This window comes from Asterias amurensis, chromosome 2 (assembly GCF_032118995.1).
Source record: "Asterias amurensis chromosome 2, ASM3211899v1".
Classification (NCBI taxonomy): domain Eukaryota; kingdom Metazoa; phylum Echinodermata; class Asteroidea; order Forcipulatida; family Asteriidae; genus Asterias; species Asterias amurensis.
Genome location: NC_092649.1, coordinates 29,263,012 through 29,273,926, shown reverse-complemented (window position 1 = coordinate 29,273,926; position 10,915 = coordinate 29,263,012). Strand labels below are relative to the sequence as shown.

At 37.5% G+C, this 10,915-nt stretch overlaps 1 protein-coding gene across 3 annotated transcripts in view; it reads right to left on the bottom strand.

The window, feature by feature from the left end:
* The window catches only part of LOC139933754 (plexin-A4-like), a 34,196-nt gene that overhangs the window by 9,883 nt on the left and 13,398 nt on the right, over positions 1-10,915 (bottom strand). For all 3 annotated transcript variants that reach the window (XM_071927946.1, XM_071927947.1, XM_071927944.1), the window contains 19 exons: positions 10,331-10,426; positions 10,099-10,207; positions 9,550-9,731; positions 8,494-8,648; positions 7,946-8,063; positions 7,514-7,650; positions 7,208-7,372; positions 6,821-6,956; positions 6,459-6,695; positions 5,960-6,136; positions 5,239-5,446; positions 4,664-4,806; positions 3,754-3,884; positions 3,323-3,388; positions 2,544-2,618; positions 2,214-2,280; positions 1,618-1,764; positions 812-965; positions 234-334 (listed from right to left, as the gene is read on the bottom strand). In XM_071927946.1, the coding sequence (XP_071784047.1) occupies positions 234-334; positions 812-965; positions 1,618-1,764; positions 2,214-2,280; positions 2,544-2,618; positions 3,323-3,388; positions 3,754-3,884; positions 4,664-4,806; positions 5,239-5,446; positions 5,960-6,136; positions 6,459-6,695; positions 6,821-6,956; positions 7,208-7,372; positions 7,514-7,650; positions 7,946-8,063; positions 8,494-8,648; positions 9,550-9,731; positions 10,099-10,207; positions 10,331-10,426 (2,604 nt within the window). The remainder of the gene's footprint in view (positions 1-233; positions 335-811; positions 966-1,617; positions 1,765-2,213; positions 2,281-2,543; positions 2,619-3,322; positions 3,389-3,753; positions 3,885-4,663; positions 4,807-5,238; positions 5,447-5,959; positions 6,137-6,458; positions 6,696-6,820; positions 6,957-7,207; positions 7,373-7,513; positions 7,651-7,945; positions 8,064-8,493; positions 8,649-9,549; positions 9,732-10,098; positions 10,208-10,330; positions 10,427-10,915) is intronic.

Genomic DNA, 10,915 nt, shown 5'->3' with positions numbered 1-10,915 from the left:
GCTTGAGTTCAGTGCTCTTATCCGAACAGCACTGTGACAGGACTTCTAACCTTGCTTTGACAGTTTTGAAATACAGGATATGGGAAAACATAGTTGTGAATTTGCACTTGGTCTATGGCTGCTTTTTGCATTTTAATAGTGTTAAAAGCACCTTAAACTTCAGATAATTATTTTGAGACCATGTTTTTTTAAGTCCCAGTTTTTTTGATAAAGTTATCCTGTGTTTTACTCACTTGGAAATCTTTCAGAGTCTTGAGTGGACTTGGCTTGTTAGTGAGACGTCTGATGCTCTTGTCTGTCAAGATCAGACGCTCGTTCTTTCTTTGATGCCAAACTGTCACCAATAAAGCCATAATGATGTTAAAGATAACCTTCTTATTTTTAGAAATATTTGTTTGTTTTAAAGGAAGGGAAACTGTGCCTTATTCAGACTATATTGGTATTCGATAAGGGGTATTGTGACCCCCCCCCCCCCCCGACCCACGTGTGCTTGGAATCTCGGGAATTCTTTAGAAAATTTTAGGGGTTACTTCTGTGCACACTGAGGATAATATTGTGTTTAAGTATGCAAGATTTTGTGAGTAATAAGCGATCACGTTTTATAATTGATTATTTTCTGCTGGAGTGTTGGACCAGAAAGCCCTCAGGTCAAAAATTTAGGTGGTGTGTGAGACATTCAATGGAGTCAACTAAAATTTGAGAATAAATATCCCTTTTTGAAAATTGTTTGACACAGAATCCCCAAATTGATGAATGTCAAACAGAGGGAGACAGTGTCTTGTCTTTACAGAGCAATTTAAGAGTAACTTACCAAGACTGACTTGGTTGGCATTGGGTCTGCTGGAGTAGGGTTTGTTGAGATGGAGGGCATCTAAGATCTTCTCCTTGACTTGGGAGATGGTGTCTACGTCTAGCACCTTGACTTCCTTGATGACATTTCCCTCTCTGTTGAGAACTACCAGTGTCTAAAACCCAAAATACAAATAATTGTATGATTCATTTGTCGGATTTTAGTCGGGTTCTTACTGATGCTAGTGGCAGAAAAAGGTGGTTTTAAAGTAAAGTGTGTGTGAGTTTGTTTCCTTCATGCATTAAAGCTATGTACATGGGATCAAAGTGCTCTCAAAATGTTTGAATATGCACAAGAATTGCACCGTCTTTAGTAGGTCCCTAATGGGAGTGTCGTGGCCGAGCGGTTAAGAGCACCGAATTCAAACTCTGGTGTTTCTGATCAGCAGAGTGTGGGTTCGATTCCCCAGCCGTGACACTTGTGTCCTTAAGCAAGACACATAACCATTGCTTCGTCCTTCGGATGGGACGTAAAGCCATTGGTCCCATGTGTTGTGTAAAACGCATGTAAAAGAACCCAGTGCACTTATCAAAAAGAGAAGGGGTTCGCCCCGGTGTTCCTCGCTGGATTGGCAGCATATTGCGCCACAGCACCTTGTAAACCATTACATGGCGCTTAAGGATTAGGTCTTATATCTCAAAAATTCACCGCACTCCTTGCAGTAATAATACCTGGCGCTTTGTATCCTTTGGCAAAAGGCGCGTTATAAATACGGTATTATTATTATTATTATTAGAGAATCAGATTATTGGATATCTTATACTTACCAAGGTATTGAAGTTTACAGTTTCTTGCAGTAAATTTTCAAAGTTGAGAGAAAACTCTGCCTGACCAGTGACAGCATCAATAGGACCTTGTTCAGTGCGGTATTTGATGGCACGGTACAACACAAACAGAGGGTAGGCGGTGTGATTCTATATCAAACATAATAACAAAGGAACCATGGTTCACAAAGTGGTGCAAAGGGGAAACCCTGAAGAGGCATGCAGGCCCTCTAGCATGCACTACACATACAAAAACAAATAGACAAAAACAACAGAAAAGGAAAGAGAAAACAATAGTAGAAATCATGCAATACACTGTGAGACTCTAGAATTCAATTCCAGATGCACAACATCACTCTCTTCCAGCAAAAACTTGAAACAAACTTGTCCATGGTTGCTTTCCAACATCTTGGCAACACTGCAACTAACTTTAACTTCTTCCAGACCGGCACCATTGAATATTTTCAGTAAAGTGCGCTTTATAAATGCTGTAGCTCATAATTATTATACATGCGCTACTATCATTTGTAACTTAATAATTCCAACAATTCTTAACTTTTACAACACTATTCGGACAATGTTTTCAAATGTTGACCTACCTTCAGTTGGTCATACAGACATAGGGAGACCCAGTTTGAAAGAAGCTTCTCAAAAACACTGTCTGTCCTGGATAATAAATATGAATATGTACATTTGTTTCAATTCAGAAACTAAGGGTTTGCACTAGCAAAGTGTAACTTTATTTCTTTTGAGTTGTGGGGGTTTCGCAATGAAGAGGTGGTTTAAAACCCTTTCAGGCCGGGTATATTTTTGGTAAATGCCAAAGACCATTATCCTCATCCCAAATAGGTCAGGCCGCATTAGAATCCTGGTCAGTTCTCCCCTTAGAGAATTTTAGAGTGTAACGAAACAATAGGTAAAAAACTTACTTGCTGAAAAGTAGGAGTTCCCGATTGGTGGCTTGAGCATCTTTAATCTTCTGTGACATCAACGTTAACAAGACGCTAGAAATAACAAAAATGTTCAGTAGGCTTTAACTAAACATTTTAAAAAGATAATAAAAATACAAGAATCTTGAAACCCATATGAGGAGGATACCACTGGTTTTCCTTTTAAGTCGGTCTTGAAACTTCGCATGGTGGAAATATTAAGAGATAATTGCGGTGACACTATGCCAATAATTCCCGTTATAGACTATGAACCAGTGGTAAACAACTCAACATTTCCACAAAGGTACTCTGTCTGTCTTTAAGAGGACGCTGGACTATGTTGCTGTGTGCTGCCGAAGAGGTTTTGCTTGAAGCCTTCTTGCAAGCTGAACCTCTTGAGCAGATTTTAAGCATCACTCAGCAATAGAGTCCAGTTTTCTCCTGATAAGGACAGTCGAAGAATACTTGTTGAAACGTCTCACTGTTAACCAGTGGTTCTTCAGAGAACCAACACAGCTCATTAAGAAAATCATTTGTGTCTGTGCAAGCCTCACTTGATGGTTTTTCTTTCAGTACAAAATAAAAAAATCAAGAAAATTCTGTTTTGAATATTTGTGACCTTTTATCCCAGTCTTGAGTTTTCTTGCTATAGGTCTTTAGTTTGCCATTGTCTGTTACATCTGATATGTATTCCAAATTACCTTATCCAAGTTTGCTCTTTGTAGTCTGAAGCAGCTTAACAAATAGGCAATCGACTTAGTCCCTAGAGTTTGACTTACTCTGTTAGGATATCCAGGGTGTCATTCAGTACCATGGTAACAGTCAGTAACGATGCTATCGATTGTCTAGAAATATGGAATTGTGCAAAAACAAAACCAATAGTAGTAATGTTGTACATTGGTAAATGAGCCACCAGTGTGTCCAACCTGGTTGTTCTTATCAGGATGTAAACGAAAATGTTGTAAATACATACTACTTTTTTTACAAATGAATGGACGTATATATAATATAATATCACTGATCTAAATCCTAGCATAGTTTTCAAAAAATATAAACAGAATTTTTTAATTGACAAAATAATCCTTGAGAAAATAATCCATGTTACTATGAATATCCAGCAAAAGAAAGAAATTGTAAATATAAAGTGTTAAACAGCCTCATACTTTCGGGAGGGGGAATCGGACAGAAAATCATTTATCAAACTTCTCACCTTTCTTTGACCGAAATCTTCGAGCGACTCCTTGTATCTAGGGTCTGGATGAAAATTAATAAGAAGTTCTTGTTGCCTAGCAACTCAGAGAACATCATCATGGCTTCTTCAACCATAGCATATTCAGCGTACTATGCACAGAATGAAAAATGAATGATTTTTTGGTGAGGTTGGTTTGCTGTTTTAATTTTGCTCTAACTTTACTGTTTCTTTGGAAGGGGTTATATAGTAAATACTTTGGATTTGGTGTTGAGTTCCTTTTGTTGTGTCCTTGCATTCAATTTCACAAAACACTACCTCTAGGTGTGAATTGAATAGTATCATTACACTGTCCTGAGTAGTTTTAAAATAAGATTCTCAGACACAAAGCTTTTTGTGAAATTGGCCCTTGGTGTTTGGTGTCACAACTTTTAATGATTTTCGAAACAGGAATTCAAAGAACTTACTTACTGTGTAGAATTACTGGTCAGGATAAAGATTTGCAGCAAAAGTTAAATTAAGCATGTGATGGTTTGTTGTCTATTGTGGTTCTTGAGAAAGAGTTTATAAATAAGTCACGTGGTCTGGCAACCTGACTTCAGATTCACTTTTATTAAGTACTCTAGAAACAGGGCCCATTTTTATAGAGCTACTTTAGCACAAAAATAAGCTGAGCAAAACTAAATTATGCTTACCAGAACAAGGTTACCAGCCAAAATACCAAAATCGCATACAATTTGTGCCTGGTTTCCTGCTCATCAACGCATAAGCAGGGATTTTGTTAGCAGTGTGCTTAAGCAGCTCTGTGTATGGGCCTTGCTAGAAACCAAACCCTTGGGAGTCTAGACTTGAGATATACTCAAAATTCCACTGGACTTAATGACAACTCTGATTCAGAGGATCTTGCAGTCTCTGTGTTGATCAATGTTACCTCTTCGTCTGTTGTGGTTGGTCGAACCTCTTGTCCAATGAACAGCATGTTAGTAGCGTAGTCACGGTGACTCACAAATGGCATCCCACTCTCTTCAACGTCACTCGTCAATCGGAGAATGTCAAATTTTCTCTGGGAGAGTCCTGTTTTTCAAATTGATTTTAAAGTATGATCTTGTTCAATGTGGATGTGATAAACTGTGATTATCTTAGGTCAATATGTCATCTTTATCAAAAGCTTCATTTGCCCTGTGAGGCACAGCCGCTTTGGAACTGTCACTTACTTGGAACAAAAAACTGCTTAGTATAGAAACAGGTAGCCAGCCAACATTTCATAAACTTTACATTACGGCAACTGGTGTCCCAATCTTTGTTTTTATTGCTCTTTTTGCTTAGCAGGGAAAACTGCTTAACGGCTTTTGGGCCGATGTTTGTCACTGATTTACAACTTGTTTGTGCTTTTTAGCAGAGAAACCTAGCTTAGAACAAATTTTCTGCATAATATCAGCTTCAACTGAAGAATTGTCCCCTGGTCATATAATCAATAAAGTAAATTCTGTGACCTCTAATTCTGACCTTTCTTAACATCTTCAAGAAGGTCTTTCTTTAAGACCAGAAGATCAGCATCTCGCCTGGCTCTCTTCAGCCGTATCGTCAGGTATATCACCGTGCAGACTAAGATAATGAAAGTCAATGCCCCTATAACCGCTAGAACAGCAATAGTTACATTGGCTGAAGGATATGAGATGTAACCAATGCGGAACTCAAGGTTGCTGTGAACCACCTGAAAAGAAGAAAATTTGAGTACTTTAAGAATCGTACAAAATAAGTACCACTGAGAATTGGGTCATCTCACCCCTTTTTCTTACTTCATAAAGCCATTTTATGAGGAGGTTGTTTCTCAAGTGAGTTCCAAGGAAATTTTGTCTTACAAGACCGCAGGAAGCGCTCTGTCATGGTTCTTCCATTCTACAAAGTGAACTTAAAACTATGATTTGTGTTATGACTTGCCCAGACTTAAGAAAGCCCTGTCTATGTGTCTTAATGTAAGAACTCATTGTCAGATGGTTGTTTCTTATTTGGTAGATCACAACTGAGATTTATTTTAAGACTTACCCAGACTACGAGAAGCCCTCTGCATTTCTTTTGACCCTTGAAGTTCTAGGCAGATGGTTGTTTCATGAATAAATAGCAATAAAGAGGTTTCTTCTGGAGCGCTCTCTCTTTGTCTTGACTCATGAATTCTAGTTCAGATGGTTGTTTCTTTATGGCAACAGAGGTTTCTCCTAAGACTTACCCAGACCACAGGAAGACCTCTCTCTTTGTCTTGGCCGGTGAAGTCCCCAGCAGGTGGTTGCTCCTTGGGTAAAATACAACCAAGGGCTGTTTCTTCAATGAAGGTTACGTCACTTCTCACTGGTCCAACATAAATGATGATTTCTGATTCAGTGATTGCATTGTTGATAAGCTTACCCTTCAAATAAAAAGTATATCAATAAATGAAGATAGAACACTATTTTTTCAAGACAACATTAAAAATGGCAAGGGATTCATTTACATAAACAAAAAAGAAAACCGAAGAAATCCTTGCACTGATAATTGAAATGGCTGGGGGAACCGGTCTTTGTTGGAAAAAACACACAATTCTTTTGGCTGCAAACTCAAATCATGAACACGTTATGTAAATTTTGAAGAAAAACAAACAAATATGAAACAAAGTTATTTTGTAGATCTTAAACCACTAGGTATAAGGAAACTATACTTTCCAGTTTTAGAATCAGTGAGCATTACTTTACCTTGATTTTCAACAAATTGTCCATCTTGTCATATAAATTGTTTTCAAACTCGTCATACTCTGGATCAGGAAAGAACTCCAAGTCAACGTTGTTGTCTTCTGACCACGTTAAGAGGTCACTCACACCATCCATAATGAAGCCAAATGTCACAGTATGTTTGGATTGAGAGCTGCTTATGGCTGATGTTATACTCGGCGTGTAGCAACGCATAAACTCTGAGCCTTGCACAGCACAACTCTTGAAAAACAAAGTTTGTAAAACAATGATTTGTTAAAAGTCCTGTTGTGATTAACATTTAATCTTTGAAATTGTCATGATGTAAGATGGGAAAATGTTATAGTATAATTTTTATGTTGACTCACCTCCACAAACTCAATATTGTTGGGTCCCTCACTGCTGACAGATCTCTTAGTGATTTGAGAAGCAACTGTAACAACAAGTGAAGCCATCTGGGCAGTGTCTAGATGAGCCCCTCTGACAACCATCTCCCGACCACCACTGAGTATTTACAGTAAAATCAAAGGGTAAAAAAATGCAGGATAAAAGTAGCTAAGCTTTTCTGATTAGGAAATAACAAGGTTATTTTTACTTTTAAATTTTTAAGCGCTTTCAATGAGGTTTTCATTTAGCTTCAACTTACTTGTGAAACTGCAGCCTTATAAGACACAAATTGAAGATTGTGGTCAATTGAGAAATTTCAACAGAAAGATATAGTGTCATTAACAACTATTGCTTGTAGATGTACTCACGAATATATACTGGTGGTTGGACTGACTTCAGTAATGACAGGGTTGTCGCTGAAAGTGTACACTTCGCTTGTTTTATCTGCTCCATCAAAAGACATCTTGAGAATTTCCATCTGCCCAACAGACCCCTCGGAGCATGTGCACACAGCTTTAGTCTCTGTAACTGGGCTGTAAATAAAAGTTATACAACATGACACATCACTGTAAAGTCTTTTCTTAACCAGCGGTTAATAAATGGTATGATTCTTTCAACAAAATCTCTGATAACAGGCTCTACCTCTATGACTTAATTGTTATGCCTTTACTTGCCTTGTTATAATGCAAGCTTTATCACCAATGAATGCCTGAATATTCCGTCCTGTATTTAGAGCCATTCCGATGATTGTTATACGAGTCCCACCAGCTGCTGGTCCAAAACGAGGACTGAAACTTGTAATAGATGGAACCTGGCAGGAAAATCAGAATCAGCAAAACAAATAAAGTAGACACTAAACATCAAGCAGATCATGTGTCCTTTTAATTGTCAACAATCAATTGTTATCTTGATCTCGTTGGAAAAGAAACAATTATTTTTTGTATCTTGTCTTCAAATAATCTTTAGCGATTGATTGAAATGCAATCTGGACTAGATATACATCCCATGTTGAATGGACTTTTATTTCAAAATTTAATGTTGATTTATTTCAACAGTTCCAAGTTTTACAGACACTCAGACCCCATCAGAGTTGTAATCAAACTTACCCTATATTGAAAGTTGACAATTCCTTTGCTTTCCTGTAGTGTTGTCCCATCACCTCCCCTGACTGTAAGAGATACCGGCACAACACTTTCAACTCTTGATTGAGTTAGGCAACTTACACTGTGGAATAAGGTAAGATTATATTTCTTTTTTACATAACTGAAGAATCTATATAACGTCTTGTTAGAAATATCTTTCGTTTGTTATACCATAATTATTTTGTTTACAATGCTGGTGCAGCTCGAGCTGAACAAAAAGGACAATGTGAGCATAGAGTAAGGACAGATGTGAGGTTTCGAATCCCGCTAATCCACAATAATCAATATATGAACTTTTTAAGAACAAAGTGATCACAATGGTAAAATAAAATGGCCAAGCTGTGGCTGTGAACAAACAAACAAACAAACACCTACACCTCTATAAACCAATAAACAAACAAACAAAAGATTACACAAACTCAGCTGTTCAACAGTGTGATCAAACACTTACCTCCAACCGAGTACAAAGTAAGCCTCTAGTCCATCTAAGGTGGTTTTGTAAAACTTCTTACCTGTGGCCTATTTCATAATAGGCTTCCAGTCCATCCAGATGGCATTCTTGATCTCCAATCATCACATTAAGTACAGTATGAAACCCTCTGCCAATATCTGTACCCATTACAGATACTATGGTGTTACCTTCTATTGGTCCACTCAATGGATACACCTAAACAATATTAAGTTAAGAAGTCATTGTTACACAACAACAACAAAATTAAGTTGAGAAGTCCTGCCATTTTACTCGCTTAAAAATATGTTTTTGGTATTGGGTCTTTACATTCCTCCACACTCATATCAGAGACTGTGTTCTTTCTTTGTAAAGAAAGATTTGGACATTGACAATCTCACAATCTCACAATTACAAAGTAGATATGTTGTCAATAATCAATATAGGCCTTGCTTCTTGGATGATGAGGTCATGTCAGTTGACATCGCTATTAAGGAAGCTGGAACATTGTTAGCACTGTCTGCCAACCGTTACTCCATATTATACTCAATAGGTGATAAAATCCATAACATGATCTGAGCCATATTACCTGCAGGTATCAATATATACTTGGTTTGCGGTAACACCGGGTGTGTATATACTTGCCATGTAGACTTTATTCTATAAAGAACTGTTTTGCTATTATATTCTACTACCTTGGAGTAGATTTATCAGATTTTGGGGGAGATTTTTCAGGTCTGAAAAGAACTCTCCTGCTTCTTAACTACTACCTGGGCGGTAGGTATAGATAATCGGCTAGGACTACTGCTTTAGCTTATAGGACTGTTAGTAACTGCACTACCGCAGAGTGAGTTTTTAAATTGGTCTCAATTAACATTTCAACTAGCTTGCTCTGGTCATTGTCAGGAGACTGAAGAGATATGAGAGAAGTGGGACTATCTATACGGGTTAAGAGGTTTCAGTGTAGAGTCGGTCAATGTTCTGATTGGTTCTTCTGAAAGGAGACCTGTGATTGGTTGGCTCACCTCTCGGAGTATGTAAACAACTGATTTCTTTGTTACTCACACTCCCACCGCCAGTTACTCCATATTTGAAATCAATAACCGATAAATCTACTCACCCCTTGGAGGATTGGATCGGGGCAGTTGGCGTTATTATTGTGGGTAACCCAGTCTCCTTCCGCTGTTGTACAAGACTCTCTTAGTTCACACATAGCATTACACCAAACACACTCCAGCTCTGGCCTGGCAGTAACACACCGACTACAATCTGGCTTCAATACTCCACACTTGTAAAGTGTTGCTGCAGCAATGACAACAATCCAAATAATTTCTTTGCGTGTCTTATTTATAAATCTAAAAATGTTCCATGTCAAAATATGCTTTAGAAAGGTTACCTTTATCTTAGATTAGAATGCTGGAGGGAAAGCGTCTAATGATAAATAAGTTCATCTTACAATTGTTAGTTTTTTAGTTTTTTTTTTGGTTTTTTTTACAAAACATGACCATAATACTCAATAGAGAACTCAGTCAGCAACATCCCCTGTGGGATCCTAAATGCTACTGTATGGGTAGGGACTCCAATAAGTGTAAATAAGTAACATTCTATAAGTTAGACTCTTGTGTATAAGTGGCACTATTCCAATCCCACATCCTTGACTCAAACTCACCATTATTGTTGAATAAGTCATCTAGAATGTGAGGTTTATTACTGGTGTCTGTCCATTCAATGGTCAGTTTCACAATCAGCTCTGCTTCATCAGTGGAAGAGTAGGTATACTGTGGAGTACAAATCGGTTGATATCAAACAATGATCAACTCAACTCTTGGCGTCTGATTCAATAATGATACTTTGGCTTTCCAATTTCAAATAATTCTGCGAAATGGCTTGAGAAAACTTACAGCTTTCATGTCACACATGATGGTATCATCATTACGCTGTGCAGTTGTACTCTGACGTACTCCCTCGATATCAAAGCTACATTCAAAGCTAGTAATCTAAGAGATGAAGTGACAAATGTTAGTTACAAGGCGTTCATTCTAAGAAGGTTTGTACTGTTTTTACTTTCACAGAAGTCAAACCAATTCTGTTTGAACAGGCAGCTTAGTCTAAATACTTTTACACCATAATTTGTCTTTAATGCCATACAACTGTAATTTTCAGAAAGAGAGACAATGTGACAGGTAGTTAGGTATTTTGTTCATGGGAGGTTTTAAAGATTTGATAAAAACAACATAATTAAGGAAGCTATTGATACAACACTTTTCAAATGTTTTTTTTATGAGGTCCTTTTTTATTTTGTAATTTTGTTTTTCTTCTCTGTATTCTCAGACCAGGATTTGTACTGTAATATGCTATGCTAAAACTGCTGCTCTTTTCAAAGGGCTCAGCACAAGATGTTGACAATTTATTTCAGTACTTACTCAATCTGGGTTTTTTTCTTTCTTTTCGTTTTCCTCTCTAGTTACTTCATTTTGTTTTTCTAT